A 19,213-nucleotide genomic window follows, 5' to 3' on the forward strand; every position below is an offset into this window, starting at 1 on the left:
CTGACAGCTAGTGGATGATAGGCTAAGAACAAATGGATCGAAACTTAAGCGGTCTGGGCAGCCAGAGCCCTTGGGATTAGGGCCCATTTATTTCCTGTTAATGACTTTTGGTTACCCTGGTTGTCAGCCATCCCCACAAGTTCAGGTTTACTTTCCTCCCGGAAGTTGCCTGACTTTCTTCACAAGCTCCGGTAAGCACCCACAGTGTTATCAAAGAGTTTTGCATTTGGGAAATGTCCGGCTTTGTCCAAGAGAAAGTAGAAGCGTCGGCCTTTGACTTTCAGAGGCAGCATGGCTGGGACTTCACCGCGGTGTGCCATGCAGGACACCTGGTTCAAGGGGACAGTGAAATGGGCCCCCAAGCCAAAGGGGGCGTGCGTGGTGAGAGTCACCTCCTTCCCACCAGCCAGCAGCAGCACGGAGCGCACTGAGCGCACGGAGAAGAGAAGCCCTGCGCCGAGCACCAGGGTACCTACAAGAAGCAAAAGTTCAGTAAGCAGCTAAAACTTGCAATCTTCCAGAACTTAACTGTTAGCTTACTTTGGTAAAGGCAGAACTGTTGGAGGGTCACACCCGGTGTGCTGGGGGCTTATCCCTGTTGCTCTGTGCTCAGCACTTACTAATGCAAACGTTGAGGGAACCCGATGTGTTGCCCAGGCTCGAACCCTATTGGGGCTTCCTGCAAGACAACCCTCCTGTGCTCTCCCGTCCCTGCAGAGAGCCACACTGCTGTGCCATTCTTTCCAACCACCCGAGTAGATAGATAGATGGTCATCCCCATTTCACAGCCTAGAACAGGGGCAACACCTCGGTAGCCCTCTCAGGGTGAGGGATCCGCATTCGGTGGGGGGATGGCCCCCAGAGAGTCCCTAATTCGTTCGAACACAGCAACACCCCAACGCCTTACCTATGGCTCCGCAGCCGACCGCCAGGCCGTAGCGCCAGAGCGCGGAACGCAAGTCCCGGCGGTCGCGGTCTGCAAACTCGGCAGGCTTGTGGGGTCGCGCCGGGGCCGCGGGGCCGCTCAAGGCTGCCCACGCCAGGGAGGCCCAGAAGAGGCTCTGGCCGGCGCAGAACATCCCCAGGATGGCGAAGAAGCGGCTCCGCTCATGCTCGAAAAGCAGCACGTCCCGCGGCGGCGTCCAGTCGTGCACCGGCCGGCGCCAGGGCAGGGCGCGCAGCCCGGCGAGCAGCCGCACAGGTCGGCGCAGTGCGGGAGCCGCCATAGTGGTCGGGGCCCCGCCGCTTCCGGGGAGGGACTTCCGGTCGGGCAGCTCCGCTTCCGGGCCCCCTTGGCAGGGACTTCCGGTCGGGGCAGCTCCGCTTCCGGGCCCCCTTGGCAGGCGCTCGGGGGGGGGGGGGCGGCCGCCAGGTAGAGAGGAGAGGGAGAGGAGAGGGAGAGGAAGAGGGAGAGGGAGAGGGAGAGGGAGAGGGAGAGGGAGAGGGAGAGGGAGAGGGAGAGGGAGAGGGAGAGGGAGAGGGAGAGGGAGAGGGAGAGGGAGAGGGAGAGGGAGAGGGAGAGGGAGAGGGAGAGGGAGAGGGAGAGGGAGAGAGGGGGAGAGGGGGAGAGGGGGAGAGGGGGAGAGGGGGAGGAGAGGGAGGAGAGGGAGAGAGGGAGAGAGGGAGAGAGGGAGAGAGGGAGGGAGGGAGGGAGGGAGAGAGAGAGAGAGAGAGAGAGAGAGAGAGAGAGGGGGGGGGGGCAAAAACCATCCTGCACGCAGGGCACAAAATACAATATACGTTTTTATTTTAAAAAGTTGGGGAGAGGGGTCGAAGCACCAACTGCCGTTCTCTACTTAGTGTCAGTTTTACAAAGGATTCTTTGGGATCCTGGCACCACTGTGTCAATCTTCTGGAACTCTCCCAGGGATGGGGAGTCTTGCGGCATCCGGCAGCCCTCCCCATGTCTCTGGCTTGCTCCGACTTGGTCACAGTCACAGGGTGGCCTCGGGCCAGAGGGCAATAACGACACTGAAAGAGGCTATCCAAGGGCCATTTATTTACAGGGGTTCTGGTCCACTCAAGCTCACTTCATGAAAGCTACTTCGGGAATCTTGTCCTTGGCCTTGGGAGAAAAAAAACAACAGGTCAGGCTGCCTGATCCCCACAAATGGGACCATCTTGAGCCACCACACTCCCAAGCCTTACCTTGAGAAGAGTAAAGGCCTGGGCAGACCTGGTGTAGTCCCAATTGTTGTCTTGAAGACACCTGAGAGTGGTGACAAGAACACAGTCAGAACCAACATGCAGGCCTGACCACTGCGCCCACCCTCAAAGCAGGTTGGTCAACCACTTCCCCCTCTTTTTGTTACTGTTTTGGGGGTCACTGGGCTCTGCACTCCAGACTGACTACTGGTGGTGCTTGGGGAACAAGGCATGCAGGATGCCAGGGACCAAACCCAGGCAAGCGCCTTGCCCCACCGTACTATTTCCCCAGCCCCCTTTCTTGCACTCTTATGAAAAATCACTGCAAGTCCAATGATGGGCTACTGAAGACAAAGGAAATAAGAGAAGCAAAGGGAGGGATCGGAGTGATAGTGCAGCGGGGAAGGCCTTTGTCTTGCTTATGGCCAAACTGGGTTGAATTACTGGCAACCCATATAGTCCCCGAACTGGCCAGGATGATTTCTGAGCACAGAGCCAGGAGTAACCCCTGAGCACTGCTAGACGTGACCCCCAAAACAATAAAGTATATTTTTAGTCATCAGGAAAGACATTCATGCAAACTGCAGAACACCATATAGAAAGGCATGCCTTCTGTTTTTTTCTTGGGCCACACCTGGTGGTGCCTCTGAACTCAAGGATCACTCCTGATGGTGCTTGGGGGAGGGGGGGTCTTCTGGGGTGCCAGAAATTGAATCCAGGTAGCAAGGCAAGCACCCTGTCTGCTACAATATCTCTCCGAACCAAAGAAACTTCTTTTAGGCTTTACGATCAGAGTTCAGTGATAAATCAGAGCATTTGCCTTCCATATATGAGGTTTGGGCTCAATCCTTCGTACCACAAAAACAGAAACATTCTTAGACATTTTTTTTTTAAATAAGTTACTTAAGAAGCAAACACTAAAATTTGGGCTTTTAAAATGTTCCGGAGCACACACTCACTCCGGCTCTATTTTAACCTCCTTCTATTACTTTTCAAGTCCAGCACTCACTTCTGGGACCACTCGAGGTTCATGCCGGATTGGGTGGAGAAGGCCTGCAGCATTTCCTGCTGCTCTGGAGAGAGGGTGGGCACGGGACTGGAGGAAGGCGTGGGTGCAGGCATGGCAAAGGCTCTTTGGATCTCATCAGGGCTGGCGTTCCGTACAAACAGCTCGTCATTCACGATGCACAACCTTAGGAACAAATGACACCTTTAGCCGGGGACATCATCCCCCCGCCCCCACTGATCCTACTCTGAGTCCTGCAAGGCCAACAAGCCTTTCACCTTCCAGCTTGTCCCCCCATCATGGACTCAGAGAGTAGAACAACTTATCAAAACCATAAGGATGCTAACTTCCTCCCACATTCCCACCTCATGCCATTTTCACAACAACTCAGGAAGTGAATCCTTTTAATGCCAACAGGTGGTTCTGGAAGCCTGCCTTGGGCCCTTTCTTCCCTCCCCCCCCCCCCCCGCCACCCCCTCCACACCCCCCACCCCCCACACCCCCGTCTCCTTGAAATTCTGATGCTTTCCCTGGGTCCCCTACCCCCATGTACCAGACAGAAACTTGCCCTGAATTGCTGGCGGGCACAGCAATGAAGGTCCGGGTGAAGGCTCGAAGGGTGTCCCGGGACTTTCCGTCCACTGCAAAGACAACAATGGTAATGAGGCCACATACTTGTGCTCTGTTGCCAGATAACTTCTCAAGGCTCAGGGGTCTTCCTTGACACTAAGAATCCTAGTGGGGGGCCGGGCGGTGGCGCAAGAGGTAAGGTGCCTGCCTTGCCTGCGCTAGCCTTGGACGGACCGAGGTTTGATCCCCCGGTGTCCCATATGGTCCCCCAAGCCAGGAGCGACTTCTGAGTGCATAGCCAGGAGTAACCCCTGAGCGTCAACGGGTGTGGCCCAAAAACCAAAAACCAAAAAAAAAAAAAAAAAAAAGAATCCTAGTGGGCCTGACAGGGATAATAATGTGTTTGTTGGGGGCGAGGGGAGAGGAGCAGAGTCCGAGGTCAGGGAGGGTAACCAACAGGATCCCACTATGTATGGGCTGTCTTGAAGCCCCTGAGACTCACTTCACCTCCTCCCCTTAGTAACACTGCGATGTGCCTTTCATCAACTTCCTTTTACACAGAAACTGCCCTGGACTCTGAGGCTGTGGACACTTGGCCCCAGATGCAGAGAACCAGGGTTGGAATACACCTATATACTGCTGCAAGCCAAAATCTGTCCCTACTCCTCGGGCTTTCCCCAGATCCCCAGACATGAAGGAGGGGAGGAGGCTAAGAAGAGGGGCAGCCAGGACGCAGGGAAACGGGGACAGAGCAAGGTCAGAGCTGGCAGGGGTGAGTTGTGAAATCAGGCTCTGGGGACTCTTACCTTCCTTAAAGACACCATTGACGGAGAAACACAGCAGTGTGCTCTGCAAGAGAAGCAGCAGCTTTGGGCTATAGTGACAGCACAGCGGGAAGAGAGCTTACCTTTTTTGTGGACAAGCCGGGTTCCAAGCCCCCCTTACCACCCCAATACACCAGGAGTGATTCCCTGAGTGCAGAACCAGGAGTTCTGAGCAATGCTGGATGTGGCCATCCCCACCCAAAACGAAACAGGGCCAGATAGTGCAGCAAGTAGTACTTGCACACAGCCTTGCACACAGTCAACCTGGATTCTTTCCTGGCACTCCATATAGTCCCCTGAGGCTACCAGAAGAGATCCCTGAGCGAAGAGCCAGGATTCAGCACTGCGTACCACTGGTGTAGCCCAAAAACAAATAAATCAAAAAACAACAGAGAGTGCTCACCTTGCAAGCACAGACCAGGATTTAATCCCCAGCACAATATATGGGTCCCCTGAGCACTGCTGGGAGTGATTCCTGAGTGCAGATCCAGGAGTATGCCTTGGGTGTGGCTCTAAAGCCCCCTTCCCCCAAAAAATACAAAAGCATCGAGCAAACAAGCAAAAAAACTCAACCCAAAACACACCTAAATAATTGGAAAAAAAAATTAAGACAGACAAGAACAACATCAGGCTTTACTATGAACGCCCTCTGGGACCTGCCCCGCCACCCCCCCCCATCTTTTTTGTTTGTTTTTGTTTTGGGGCACACCCAGCAGCGCCCAGGGGTTACTCCTGACTGCACTCAGAAGTCGCTCCTGGCAGGTTTGGGGGACCATATGGGATTGGCAGGATTTGAACCACTGTCTGTCCTCCTGAATTGGCTGTGCGCAAGGCAAATGCCCTACAGCTGTGCTATTGCTCTGCCCCCACACTCCCTCTCACTTCTTTTTTTACTTACTGTTTGGGCACTTATGTCTACCACGAAGGAATTGATGTCATGCTGAGTTTTGGGCAACTCATTGAGGAAGGCGACGACGTTGAGCCGCGTGTGCTTCAGTAGACGAAACCTCAGGGCTGCGGTAAAGTCAGGGTTCGGGTCACCAGGGGCTCTGACCTTCAGAGCCCTGTGACCTCTTGGCCCTTGGGCTGAAGCCATTCACTTACTAGGGTCTTTCAGCTTCTTCACATTCCTGCTGTCCTTGAAGTACTCAGCTAGGTTACTTCTGGAGGAATCAAGAGCAAAGAGTAGCCTGGTTGGAGCAGGGTGGCAGCCATGTCGAGGGGCTGGTGGGGTGCCCACTGGGACCCGAGGTCGCAGGAAGATGGCTCTGGAAGGTACGGCTTACCGTGCAGGGTTATGGGGCGTAAAGGGGATGCTCAGGGAGCAGCAGGCCCCATCGTGGTAGGCATCCAGGAGGCCCTGTCGGTCCCCGGAGTCATAGATCGCATAGTACCTGGTGGGAAAGAAAAACATAGTCTGTTTTGTCTTGGGGACACACTGGTCGTGCTCAGGAAATTAATTCCTGGTTCTGCACTAAGGAACCAGTCCTGGCAGGGCTCAGGGGACCATCTAGGGTATAGGGGATTGAACTTGGGTTGGCCACATGCAAGGCGAGAGCCCGATCCGCTGTGCTCAATCACTCAGCCCCGAGCCAGTCAGTACTTACAAAGGACCCCCTCCCTAGCTCTCTCCATGCAGGGCACCCAGACTACTTACTGCTGTAAGAAGTGCAGGACCAGATTCTTTAGGGTCTCGGTGCCGAAGTAGCTTCCCTGGGGAAGGGCATTAGGGGATTAGGGCCTGTGAGTCGGACTTGTCTCCCCACACAGACCAGAGCTGGGGTCCAGCTCACCTTGCAGGGCGGCAGCGTCGTGGGGGCCTCCACGTCAAAGGCAATGGGCGGGGGTAACTCATGGCCATCCTGAGAGAGGGAGGAAAGGACAGGTGAGCATGTAAACCAAGGCCCAAAACTGGATGAGCCAGGAGACAGCGCTCAGGGGCAGAAAGAGGTGAGCCTGAAGGGCAAGGGTCCAAGAGTCCTCAAGAGAGGAAGTTTTGTTTTTGTCTAGAGACCTTTTCCAAGAGGAAGGATTAGCAGCGCCCTTGTCAGGTTCTCAGCGGGATCCCTGTCCCCAAATGGTCACACACGCTGGGCCAGCACTGAGGGGCGGGAGGCACTAGGCTGGTTAGGAGAGAAGGGAAACAGGGCCGGGCAATGGCTCCCAGCTGGCCCTGCATGAGTCCCCAGCACTACTAGGTCTGGCCCCAGAACTCCAAACAGCAACAAGAGGCCCAAAGAGCCACGGACTTACCAGGCGCAATAGTTTGGGGAATCGCTCACGAACGGCGCTGTCAAGAACGGGACAGAAGTGAGTGAGGTTTCAGGGCCACGGTGCCTCCTGGGTGGTTCTCAGAGCTGTGATCTGGCACCCCAGGGGCACCCCTGCCCGCCTGCTCGCCCTCGCCCTGAGCTCCGGAAGCGGAGCTCGGGCGCCCATGGCCCACCTCACCCTGGGGAACCCGGTCCAGTACTGCGCTGCCATGAAGGCGGACTCTGCTCGGCCTGTCCCAAGCGCTCCAAGCCGGGCTTTAAGCCCAGCCCTCCTTCCCCACCTGCCCCCCTTACCTTCCACCTACTCACCTGTGCAGCCCCGGGAGCAGGGGGGTGGGGTGGGAGCCCAGGGGCTCCGCGGCCTCAACAGGGATCCATCAGCTCAGCCAGGTCTGGCCAAGGCCGAGACCAGCACACACCACGGGGACGGCACAGGAATGTGGGGGGCAGGGAGGGGAGCAAGGAAGGCTTGGGGTGAGGACAGATTAGGGGAAGGAGACGAGACGAAAGCAAGGGAAGGTCGTATGGATCAGTGCAGAGACAGAGTGGTTCTGTAGTAGTGTGTATGTGTTTGTGTGTGTGTGTGGGGGGGGAAGATGTGGAGAGAAGGGTAACAGGAGAGGGGAGAAACCTCAGCGAGGCCAGAAGGAGAGACAGACAGCAAGGAGGGTCCTCCCACCACAGCCTTTTCCTTCCCCTGCCCCCCGAGGTGGTCCAGGTGGCAACAAGGCGATGCTGGTTGGTGGCCAGGGTGTGGGGCTGAAGGCCGGGTCTCTGTCTGCTACCTGGGTCCCGGGCTATGCTGGGCGTGGGGAGCAAAGCAGCCATGGGGGCAGGAGACCACCTCAGTATGGGTGTAGACTCAGGCCTCTGCAAAGTTGGGGGGGGGTGAGGGTCTATGCCCCACCTCAGCTGACCCCCAAGTTCTTTCCTGCTGGCCCCTGTGCGACTGTGCCTGTCTTAGGTCGTTCCTTTCCTGAGGAATCTTACCCGTCTCTGGCTAACCAGCCATCTTCCGGGGCCAAGCAGGGTGATATGAGCTCCAAGTCCGGGGGGGTTGAGCAGTGCCCCCCCGGAGAGGCAAGGCTCAGGCTCCATGGCAGTCCCCATGGCCTCCACGCACAGCAACCGCCTAGGGAATCCCTCGCCTACTGGCGGGACCCTCGCTCTGATGGCATCTCAGGGAACCCAGGTCTCTTCTTCAGGGCCGGCCCAGCTCATGGCACGGGCCCTGCACAGACTGTCTAGCCCAGCCTCCAGGAGGCCTCAGCCTGGGCACAGCGGGCAGAATTGGGCCCACAGGCCTCTCAGAAGACAGTTCCTCTTAGGCAGACTGGCCAGTAGGGGCCCTTCACGAGACGCAGGCCTTGGGGGAAAGGCCAAGGCAGGGCGTGCCGGCAGGAAGGGATTTCTCAGCCCAGGGACACGGGGCCCTGGATACAAGATCATGCCATGCATGGGGCTTATGGATACCAGCCCCTGGTCAGATTGGGGTGGGGGGGTAAGAAAGGCTCAGCCTGGACCAACAGGGTAGGGAGAGTCTGGAATAGGCTGTGTGAGGCATGAAGGAGAAAGAGCAAAATCAGTAGGCAGGTGAGGGTAGGGGGAAGAAAGGTGAGCGAGCAGAGAAGGGGAGTAGTGGGGAGGTAAGGAGAGAGGAGAGAAATGGAAGAGGGAACAGGAGTAGGAAAGGAAAGAGAGGAAAGACACAAAGGGGAGAGGAGAGGTGGGAGGGGAAAGGAAGAGGAGAGGAAATGGAAGAGGGGAGGGGAGGGAAAGGGAAAGATAAAAGGGAAGAGGAAAAAAGGGAGGGGAGGGGAGGGGAGGGGAGGGGAGTGGGGCGCTGGGAGGTGCCGCCAGGCCAGGGAGGAGCATGTGGTCCTCCCCAAGGGCCCGAGGCTTCGCTCAGGGCTAGTCTCCTGCAGATGGGCACTAGTCAGGGTGCATGAGCTCAGCCTCCCGGGGGGTGAAGGTCCCCAGGAGGGGTGACGCGGCCCACAACTGACCTAATGTAGGTGGACTGGTCCCGGAAGGAGTCGCACAGCGGGTTCCCGTCCAGCCACAGCTCCTCCAGCTTCAGGCCTTTGATCTTGTCCAGCTCCCGCTCTGACTTCAACTGCATAGGGTAGGGGGAGGCGTGAGGGGGAGGGAGGATGGACTGGTGAGGCACCCCTACCCCGGCCCTCTCCTGCCAGTCCTTGTGAGGAGCTCTGCCCTCTCACCTCGTTTCCCGAGAGGTTGAGGATCTTCACGTTGGGGGCCTTTTGCACGATGGTGACCATCTCATCCAGCCTGAAGAGCCTGTTGTTGCTCAAGTTCAAGGATAAGAGCTGCACAGAGAGACACACATCTCAGAGACACGGACGGGCCAAAGGTGCCCCCCACCCCCAGCACCCCTACCCTCATGGCATCCATGGGCTCACATACCTCAGGGATATTCTCCTCGATAATCCGCAGTGTCGCCGCCATACAGCTTCTTCGGTTCAGGACTACGTCGATGTTCTGGGCCACCAAATCTTCAGTGGGAGAAAAGGGGGGGCAGATGAGAGGACAAGCCCAGGTAGGGCGAGCACCCTGTCACCCGCCACTCTAGTTTCAAGCCCATTCGAAGCACAGCTGGTGATCCCCTTACCTGGGTCTGTGCGGAGCCCTTTGAGGTCCAGTGCTTGCTGGGAACCATCGTACCTTTTGCTCATGATCAGCTAATGAGGGAGAGAAAAGATTCCAGGGTGACTGGGGCTGTGCAAGTGGTGGGGGAGCAGGTGGCAGAATTGGACAGAAGTGGTGGCCACAGCCACTCATGTGCCAGCCTCACCTTTAGCTGCTCCACCTGCTCGGGCTTCAGCTCGTTCTGGACAGTCTGGGGCGGAGCTGAGGGGTTGATGATGATGGATATCTGTGGGGCAGTCCAAGGACAGTGACCAGGGGACGAATGTCTGTCCCCAGGGCCCTCCACGAGCCCAGTCCCTGCGCCCAGCCACACCCCACGCTCAGTTTATGCCCTCACGTACCCTCCGGTTCTCCTGATCCACGATCTTATAGTTGACGGCCTTCAGGGCAGTGGCAGTGCTGGCATCCTCCACAAAAAACTGGGCCCGAGTGTTTTCATAGTGAAACTGTTAAGTGACAAGAAGGGCTGGAGCTATAGCACCGAGGGGAGAGCATTTGCCTTGCAGGCAGCAGGCCCAGGTTCAGTCTCCGGCATCTCAAGAGTGAGCACTGCCAGGAGTAATGCCTGAGTACAGAGCCAGGAGTAACCCGAGCACTGTTGGGTGTGGCCCAAAAGCAAGCCAAAAAAAAAAAAAAAAGAAGAAGAGAGAAGAGTTACAACAGGCCCAGCCTACCCCTTGGGCCATCTTACCTCAATGGGAGTAAAAGGAACGCTGCATTTGCTCTGAATCATGTTCAGGAGCCACGACTTGTCATATTTTCTACCATAAGGAATCTGGGAGAGAAGAAAGGGGAGAAAAAACATGTATCGAGGTTCAACATCAGGCCCAATCCCATGCTCCTTGTATCCTCTGGCAAGTTTGGAAGAAGTTTTCTAGAGGCTGGGAGATGGCTCAAAGGGCTAAAAGCACAGGCTTTGCATGCAGGGATCCTTGAGGTTGAACTAAGTGTCCCTACTAGGATTAGTCAATCTTCCATCTAAGCCGCCAGCCTTGCTGTAGCCTGGGCACTACTGGGTGTGCCCAGCCAACCAACCAAAGCACACACACTCTATATGGCGCGCGCACGCGCACGCGCACACAATTTATATTGCTTAGCAGTGGAGCAAGAACATCCTTACAGGGCCGGAGAGATAGCATGAAGGTAATGCGTTTGCCTTTCATGCAGAAGGTCATTGGTTTGAATCTCGGCATCCTATATGGTCCCCTGAGCATGTCAGGAGCGATTTCTGAGCAGGGAGCCAGGAGTAAATCCTGAGCGCTGCCGGGTGTGACCCAAAACCCAAACCAAACCAAACAAAAAAGAACATCCTTACAAGCCCGAGGTCCTAGCTCATTCTTGGACTACCAAGACCACTTAGAAATTTTTCTACTGCAGCTAAACACTAACTTCATCTTCTGTCCCACTACTTGATTCCTCAAAAACCTCAAAATAAAAAGGGGAAATAAACAAAAGCCAATCAATTGGCTTTAAAAAGCTCGAAGACAGGGCCAGAGCGATAGCGATAGCACAGAGGTTAGGCGTTTGCCCTGACGTGGCCAACACAGGATGGTCCCTGGCATCCCATATAGTCGGTCCCCTGAGCCTGCCAGGAGCGACTTCTGAGCAGAGCCAGGAGTAACACCTGAGCGCCACCAGGTGTGACCCAAAAACAAACAGAAAAACCAAACAACTCAAAGACGTTTCTTTCTTTCTTGAGATCAAACCCCAAGCTCATCCACCATTGTGCGCAAATCCTGTTTCTCTTAGAGCAGGCCTCTGCTTCCTGTCAGTTTCCTTCCACTCCTGCTTCTTTTTTCTTTTTTTCAGGGGCAGGCAGAGGGGGAGAAAGTAAGGGAGGTGTGGTGCTCCTTGTGGTTCTCAGGGGATACTACCTCCAGCTCTGCGCTTGGGAGCTGGTCCTGGTGGTGCCCAGAGAACCGTGATGGTTTGGGAAATGGAACTAAGGTGGGCTGCATTCAGGGTAAGCACATTCAACCCGACAATCTCTCCAGGCCCCTCTATCTGAACCTACTGAGGGGGGTATGAAAGCAGGGGTGCTCCAAAGAAAAGACCAGGACATGAGTTATCAATCAATCACAAGCGCAGACACCAAGCAGAGCAGAAAAAAATATCCCTTCGAGGTGAGTCCCACACTCCAAGTTCCTCCACCCTACCCCAGCCATTCACACACTCAACTGTAATTTTGAACCAGTTCTTGGCTGCTCTGTCCTGACTGGTGCTGGCAGCACCTCTGTCTTGGGGCGCTCTGTCCCTTCGCACAGTGACGTGAATGCGGTCCCGATCATGCCAGGCGGCGTCACCTCCCCGACGGTTGGGTCTCGGGACATAGGGGTTACTACGAGGAAGCAAAGGAACAAGTGTCTCCAGAGGCTCTTAAAGGTCACCCTAGTTTTCAGGGCTGTGGGGCTCAGCAGCCGGGTACTTCTCACACTTCCAGGAAGGCCCAGAAATGCCAAGGCCAGGAAAAGGGCCCCAGCAAACAAGGGTGCTACTGAATGAAACCGGCCACTTACTAACGCACTCGGGGCCCGTCCTGGGCATCACTCATTGCCACATCTCTGTCCTCGTCCTCAAGGCGGGCTACCCGCATGCCAGCACCTCCTCTTCCTGGCCGACGGTTCCCTTCGCCATATTTCCACCGAAAAGGACCACGGCCTTTCCTCCTCCTTTGAGGGAAGCTGACGCGGTCATCATGCTCTGGAGATGGAAAAGAAGAGCAGCTGGAGGAAATAGCCCTGTAGCCAATTAGTTGCCCAGCAGGAGCGTTCACACATCCATCTAGTCCCTGCTGTCCAGAGAATGGAGCACAGGTGAGATTCTAGGGTCACACCTACTGGTTGGTCCTCAGGATTGACTCCTGGCTTTGTGTTTAGGGATCGCTCCTGGTGGGCCTCAAGAGTTGGGGATTAAAGGGGGCAGAGAGCTAGCACAGCGTTAGAGCATTTGCCTCACACACAGTTAATCCAGGACAGATGATTTGAATCCTGGCATCCCATATGGTTCTCAGAGACTACCAGGAGCCATTTCTGGGTGTAGAGCCAGGAGTAACCCCTGAGTGCTGCTGGGTGTGACCCAAAAACAAAAAAACAAAGAAAAAGAATTGGGGGGCTGGAGAGATAGCATGGAGGTAAGGCGTTTGCTTTTGCATGCAGAAGGATGGTGGTTCGAATCCGGGCATCCGATATGGTTCCCCGAGCCTGCCAGGGGGTGATTTCTAAGCATAGAGGCAGGAGTAGCCCCTGAACGATGCTGGGTGTGACACAAAAACAAAACAAACCAAAACAAAAAGTTGGGGATTGAATCTGGGTCAGCCGCCTGCAAGACCCACTGCCCTAGCTCTCAGTTCTCCCTGGACAGGGAATTTGAAATTGAAGTGGGATCCCCAACAAGCCGGGAAAGTCCCCCCTGGAGAGCCAAGAAGGCAGCTGGGCGGCCCCAATGGAGCAACGGGGGACCTGCTCGGCATTCAGCGGATGCTTCTTCTGCCTACACAGGAGCCACACCGGGTCCCAGTTTACCAACCTGCCCAGCTTGAAATTTTAGGCTGCTCTGCAAAGTCGGGGTCCCCAAAACTGTTCGACTCTGAGGTCGAGCGGGTAGGAGCTTCGACCTTGGCCAGAACCGCCTCTGCTTTGAACTCACAGAGGAGGGCGGTTCGGCTCAGAGGCTCCAGCTGTGTGTGTGTGTGTGGGGTGACTCCTCATCCCAGGGGGGTCACGACACCCCCATACTCCACTCCCCAGTTCCCTCGCAGAATGGGGGGGGGCTCTGGAAAACCGAGAATGGAAACCAGAAAGGAGAAGCCTGGGAGGAAAAAAAAAAGGTAAAAAATAATAAAGGAGCAGAAAGGGGGGGTCTGTGTGTGTGGCCTGAACTCGGGGGGCTCCTCCGTCCCCAAGGGGGTGCGAGAGAAGGGGCGCCCCCAGGGGAGCCCGCGCGATCGCCCCCAAAGGGAGGGTTCGCCGCCCATCTCGGGGGGCGCGGGGCCGCTCAACCGACGCGACGGCCGCCCCGGAGCCCCGTCCGCACCCCCGAACCCCGCGTTCGGGCGCCCACCGCCCGCCGAGCCCCTCGCGGCCTAGGCCGGCGCCGCCCACCCGGCCACCCGCCAGGCCCGGCGCCCACACTGACCGTTGTACGACTTCCCCTCGTCCGCCATGGCGCAGCGAGGCGAGGCGAGACGGGGCGAGACGAGACGCTCCGTCCTCCCTCGCTCCCTCCGAGCGGCCGGACGAGCGCGGGGGCCGCGGAGCGTCCGAACGCCGAACGCACAGCCCGAAGCCCAAAGCCCAGCGCTCCGGGCCGAGGCGCTCCTACGCCCCGCGCCGCCGCATATATTCCGCGAGGGAGGCGCGTCGCGCGCCGCTGACGTCACCGCGGGGCGGGGCGCGCCGCCGCTGCGCCTGCGCACACGAAAAAGGCGCGGCGGGAGGGCCGGGGGCGGCGCACCCGCCCACACTTTCCCAACCGGCCCCGCCCACAAGGTGAGCTGGCCCGCCCACGCTCTCAACAGGCCCCGCCCATAAATGAGCTGGTCCCGCCCACGCTCTCAACAGGCCCCGCCCAGCGCCTGAGCTCGCCCAGGCCTGGTGGTAGCTGCGCCTTCTGGCAGGTGACAGGCCTTAGCATCACCCGGGTCCACGCTGTTCAAAGGCTAGCGGAAGGGGAGGTGGGGGAAGAGATGGCCCCTACAGGCCTCGCTTTCTTTTCCCCCCCCTCTGGAAAGGGATTATCTGGAAATAGCAAATAGCGACTTTGCGCTAGTGGACAGTTTTGTTTCTTAATCCGGCGCCTCTCGGTCAGTGCCACACCCTGTAGGTGGCCAGAGGACAATAGAGGAGTTTAAATGAATTTGCAGGCTTTTTTTTTTTTCTTTTGTGGGGCCCGTTCTTCCCCAACCTCGCCAAGTCGGATGAAAATCTGTGGATTCTGGCGAGCAGTTGTGTTCACAGACCACCCCCTGTCCCCCACTCCCCCAGAATGTGCTGTGCTAGGCCCACAGGGTGTCAGTCCGGTGGGCGGTGGGGGCCCAAAGAGAATCAGCCGCCAAGGAGATGAAAGGGTCGAGATATATTAAAATGCCAGGCAGGTCTCAAAATGGATGGCCCTTGTTCCCCCAAAGGACTAGGGCCAGCTCAGTAACAGGTGACAGATGCCAGGGTTCCAGTGACCCCCCCTAACATGGTGGTGGACCCCAGTCAGGAGTGACCAGGAAGTGGACCAGCTCCTGGAGGGCCATTCCTCCTGGCACTGTGCTCCACAGCCAACACCAGTGTGGCCTTGGTAAGGTCCTTCCCCCGGCCATCCTGGGAGCAGGCAGGGCTCCTCCTGCCTCATCCGGCTCAAGGGCAAGGTGGAGCCAACTGAATCAGAAGGTGCATAGGCAACGTCCAAAATATTGCTCAAGATGGTCCTGATAGGCGCCACCAGGGGCTCAGCTGTGCAGGTTAATGAGAGGCTGCCGGTCCTGGGTCCCTTGTCACCCTGAGGTGGCAGCGCGCAGAGGCGCCTCCAGCCCTCTGAGCTTTAAGGTCCCACCCTTCCAGCTGGCCCTCTGATGTTCTTTCACAAAGCTCCCACCTGTGGCCCCCACCCGCTAAATGACCACGTGGCCAGTCAGGCTAACAGTCTTGCTGTAATTGGGAGAAAATAGGCTGCAGCACATTTGGCAGGTTCAGAGTCACAGGCAGCCCCATGATGGAGTCCGGGTTTCCTGGGCCGCCGAGGACTTGGGGCCTACCTCACAGGGTAGAAGAAGAAAGAGGTTCAAAGTCTCCCCAAGATGGAAAACTTGGTCCCTGGGGCAGTCTCACTTCCTCTCCTCCACTTTCGGGGAGATGGGGAAGGCCATGGACCCCCGGGGCTGCTGTGGAGGTGCTCTTAAAAGTCTAACAGTGGGGACAGCCTCCCTCCTCACCCCCAGCCCCCTAGGCGGCCTCTGATCCCTTCCAGCCAGTTCTCAGCAGAGTCTGGATTTAGAACCATGTGTTTCGAGGGCCTGAGGTTGGTGAGGGTGGAGAGGGGGGGCCGGAGGCGAGTATGGGGGATCAAGGGCTGCCAGAGCCATTCACAGTAGTTCCCGGGAATCAGCCTTTTCTCTGGTACAGGCTCAGAGGCAGGACTGGCCACCTGCCCTCCCAGGAGGGTTCTGGAAACCCCTCACGGAGCGCCTCAGCGTGGACTGGGCTCAGGCCAGGAAGACCACGAAGATGATGAAGAAGACGATGAGGATGAGGAAGATTTTGACCATGAGCCACCTGTTGGAGGTGACCGACTGGAAGTACTTGAGGATCTCAGAATGGGCCGCGTCCACGTCCAGCTGAGCTCCCAACACGTTTTCGTCGATTCTGAGGAAACAAAAAGCAAGAGTTTAAAGAGTCCACCAGAGGGTGTTCACAGATGGGACAGAGTCCAGTACGTGGCTGTAAATCATCACAGTGTACTGGGAGTCTAGAAAAGGCTCTGGCAGAGTCATACAAGGTCTGCTTTGAAAATCAGCTCCAGGGGCCGGAGAGATAGCATGGAGGTAAGGCGTTTGCCTTTCATGCAGGAGGTCATCGGTTCGAATCCCGGCGTCCCATATGGTCCCCCATGCCTGCCAGGAGCAATTTCTGAGCCTGGAGCCGGAAATAACCCCTGAGCACTGCCGGGTGTGACCCAAAAACCACACACACACACAAAAAAAAAAAAAGAAAAAAAGAAAAAAGAAAATCAGCTCCGGACCCATCCAGTCATTTCACCTCAAATCTCATCTTCCTTGGGGCCAAGACAGTATCAAAGTGGTTGGGCACTTGCTTTGAATGCAGCTGATCTAGGTTCAATCCCTGGCAGTGCATATGGTTCCCCGAGACTGCCGGGAGTAATCTGAGTGCAGAGCCAGGAGTAAGCCTTGGACACCACTGGTTGTGGCTTAAAAGAAAACAACTCCCCACCAAAAAAAAAAAAAACCCACCTCATTTCCACAACTGCAAGGAAAGGAAACTGAAAATAAACATTATCTCTTCTGATTATAATAATTCTTTGTTCAGGACCACATCTGGTGGGGCTGGGGGAAGATCACTGTCCCCACCGTGCCAGGGATTCGATCCTAGGTCTCCAAGCAAAGTAGGCATTTTGGTCCTTTGAATTCTCGTTACAGTTATTTTTGGGGGGTGGGTGTAGACTTACAGCCCTTAGGATGGGCTTGGATGGTGGATGGAGGCCTTTGTTCTTAGGCCCCGGCCACGTGGCTCCATCCCTCATTAACCGGTGGGTCTGGGTTCAGGAAAGCGAGGGGTATTGAACTGACTCACAGGCAGGCTTCCAGAGAGATAACATCTTTATTTAGTCCCAGCCAACAGATGTGGCTGCTAACCATTTACTCATTCAGCCCTGCATTCTGGCTTCTCCCTCAGCCATAGCTCTCCATCCAGGTAAATCCAACAGCCCTTAGGATGGGCTTGCATGATGGAGACGGAGGCCTTTGTCCTTAGGCCCCGGCCACAAGGCTCCATCCCTCATTAACCAGCAGGTTATCATTTTCAGGTGGTCGCAGCGGGGAATCAGACTCATTCAGACAGGCTTCCAGAGAGAATAACATCATTTTTTTTTTTTTTTTGGTTTTTGGGCCACACCCGGCGGTGCTCAGGGGTTACTCCTGGCTGTCTGCTCAGAAATAGCTCCTGGCAGGCACCGGGGACCATATGGGACACCGGGATTCGAACCAACCACCTTTGGTCCTGGATCGGCTGCTTGCAAGGCAAACGCCGCTGTGCTATCTCTTGGGGCCCGAGAGATAACATCTCTATTGCCCTGGCCAACATCTGTGTGGCCTATATCAAACCTATTTAAGCATTGGTCATTCTTAGCTAGCCCTACATCTTACTTCTTTCATCCATGTCACCTCCAACCTCCATCCTGGCAAAGACCTCAATCCCTTGGGTCAAAGGCCTTATCTAACCTTCCCAAGACCTTCCCAGGAATGGACGGGGTCTTGCAGGTAAGATCAAGTTGCACAGGAAGAATGAGGGGATGGGGCCACAGTGGGGACTCCCCAGCAGTGCTCAGGGAGTTGGTAACTACCATGGCACCCCACTGAAGGTCTAGACTAGAGCTTCCAAGGTTAAACTCACTGATGTGAGAAGAATCCATGTGCCCTGGCCCCTGTGCTATCATCATGACCCTCATCATGACCTATCATCATAGGATCAGAGAGAATGAGTCCATAAACAGAAAGTGCCCTACCCAACAAAAAGCTCTCTAGGGGCTGGCCGAGGTGGCACTAGAGGTAAGGTGGTAAAGTGTCTGCCTTGCAAGTGCTAGCCAGCATCAAACAGGTGTGCCCAAAAAACAAAACAAAACAAAACAAAAAACTCTCTAAATGACAGCTATTGTAATTTTTGCTCATCAACTTTTTTTTTAGCCTGATAGTTACATAGTGGGAATAAATACTACATTTATAATAAAGGACAAACATTCATAGGCCTTGCTAGTTTGATTCTGGTTTGGTGGTTTTGTTTTTTTTTTGGGGGGGCACATCTGTGGTGTTTTGGGGTTATTCCTGGCTCTGTAGCTCAGGGATCACTCCTGGCAGTGCTCGGGGGAACCAAGGTGCCAGGGATCCAACTTGGGTCTACCATGAGCAAGGCAAGCAATACTATTGCTACAGCCTCTGAATTCTGTTTCTAAGTGAGACAGGAAGACACTTGAATCAGGGCAGGAAGTCAAAAGATAAGAAAAGCCGGACATTGGACTAGAGCAGTGGTCGGCAACCTTTGTTTTCAACTGAGTCAAAGCTCACCAAAACCACGATTGAAATTTATTTTGAGAGCCACACAGGGCGCACACTGACAGAGGCTAGGAGCAGAGTCCTGACTCCTGGAGCAGCCGCCCGGCTCTCACACAGAAGAGCCAAATTAAAAGTGTAAAGAGCCGCATGTGGCTCTCGAGCCACAGGTTGCTGACCACTGGACTAGAGCAATAGCACAGTGCGTAGGGTGTTTGCCTTGCACATAGCTAATCCAGGCTTGATCTCTGGCGGTCCCCATAAGGTCCCCCAAGTCTGCCAAGAGTAATCCCTGAACACCTTTGTAGCCCCAAAATAAAAAACAAACAAAAAAGCTGACATAGGGCCTGAGTGATAGTACAGTGGGTAGGGTGCTTGCCCTGTATGGGGAAAACCCAGTTTCTTTTTTTTTCTTTTTTATTTGGGGGGGGCATACCTGGCAATACTCAGGGGTTACTCTTTGTTTTTTTTGTTTTGTTTTGTTTTTGGGTCACACCTGGCAGCCCTCAGGGCTCACTCCTGGCTCCACGCTCAGAAATCGCTTCTGGCTGGCATGGGGGACCATATGGGATGCCGGAATTCGAACCACTGTCCTTCTGCATGAAAGGCAAACGCCCTACCTCCATGCTATTTCTCCGGCCCCAGGGGGTTACTCTTGCCTCTGCTCAGAAATCATTCCTGACAGGCTCGGGGACCATATGGGATGATGAGGATTGAATCTGGGTTGGCTGCATGTAGGAAAATGCCTTCCCTGTGGTGCTATCACTCTGGCCCAACAACCCAGTTTCAATCCCCAGTATTCCCTATGGCCTTCCAAGCATTGCCATGAGTAATTCCTGAGCACAGAGATAGGAGTAAGCCTTGAGCAGGGTATGGCCCCAAAACAAACAAACAGGGGCTGGAGAGATAGCATGGAGGTAAGGCATTTGCCTTTTATGCAAGAGGTCATCGGTTCGAA

The 19,213-nt window shown here is 55.6% G+C and overlaps 3 protein-coding genes across 3 annotated transcripts in view; all 3 read right to left on the reverse strand.

Moving 5' to 3' along the window:
• Nucleotides 1-54: 54 nt before the first annotated feature.
• Nucleotides 55-1,226, reverse strand: TMEM223 (transmembrane protein 223). The gene is made up of 2 exons (XM_049779916.1): nt 908-1,226; nt 55-472 (listed from the first exon to the last, which is right to left on the reverse strand). The coding sequence occupies exons 1-2, from the start codon at nt 1,224-1,226 to the stop codon at nt 180-182; spliced, it is 612 nt and encodes a 203-aa protein (XP_049635873.1). The 3' UTR covers nt 55-179.
• A 498-nt stretch (nt 1,227-1,724) lies between these two features.
• NXF1 (nuclear RNA export factor 1) lies at nt 1,725-13,680 on the reverse strand. Its single transcript, XM_049779981.1, has 21 exons — nt 13,623-13,680; nt 12,005-12,188; nt 11,667-11,826; nt 10,180-10,263; nt 9,830-9,934; nt 9,634-9,714; nt 9,451-9,520; nt 9,246-9,334; nt 9,041-9,148; nt 8,825-8,934; nt 6,799-6,835; nt 6,339-6,407; nt 6,203-6,258; nt 5,832-5,939; nt 5,650-5,708; nt 5,444-5,559; nt 4,528-4,570; nt 3,720-3,792; nt 3,155-3,337; nt 2,149-2,209; nt 1,725-2,065 (listed from the first exon to the last, which is right to left on the reverse strand). The coding sequence occupies exons 1-21, from the start codon at nt 13,648-13,650 to the stop codon at nt 2,027-2,029; spliced, it is 1,863 nt and encodes a 620-aa protein (XP_049635938.1). The 5' UTR covers nt 13,651-13,680; the 3' UTR covers nt 1,725-2,026.
• A 1,728-nt stretch (nt 13,681-15,408) lies between these two features.
• STX5 (syntaxin 5) overlaps nt 15,409-19,213 on the reverse strand; it is a 30,293-nt gene continuing 26,488 nt past the window's right edge. Inside the window, exon 11 of the mRNA XM_049779723.1 lies at nt 15,409-15,838. Coding sequence (XP_049635680.1) covers nt 15,679-15,838 — 160 coding nt within the window. The 3' untranslated portion in view covers nt 15,409-15,678. The remainder of the gene's footprint in view (nt 15,839-19,213) is intronic.

The sequence above is a fragment of the Suncus etruscus genome, chromosome 9 (assembly GCF_024139225.1).
Source record: "Suncus etruscus isolate mSunEtr1 chromosome 9, mSunEtr1.pri.cur, whole genome shotgun sequence".
Taxonomy (NCBI): Eukaryota; Metazoa; Chordata; class Mammalia; order Eulipotyphla; family Soricidae; genus Suncus; species Suncus etruscus.

Bases quoted from the DNA above. Each gene is read 5' to 3' on its own strand.
- TMEM223 (XM_049779916.1), bottom strand. From the start codon at position 1,226: ATGGCGGCTCCCGCACTGCGCCGACCTGTGCGGCTGCTCGCCGGGCTG. The intron at 473-907 runs GTAAGGCGTTGG...TGCTTCTTGTAG, and splicing joins GGTCGGCTGCGGAGCCATAG to GTACCCTGGTGCTCGGCGCA.
- NXF1 (XM_049779981.1), bottom strand. From the start codon at position 13,650: ATGGCGGACGAGGGGAAGTCGTACAACG. The intron at 6,836-8,824 runs GTCAGTTGTGGG...CGTTCTTGACAG, and splicing joins GACCAGTCCACCTACATTAG to CGCCGTTCGTGAGCGATTCC. The intron at 4,571-5,443 runs GTAAGTAAAAAA...CTTCTCTTGCAG, and splicing joins TAGACATAAGTGCCCAAACA to AGCACACTGCTGTGTTTCTC.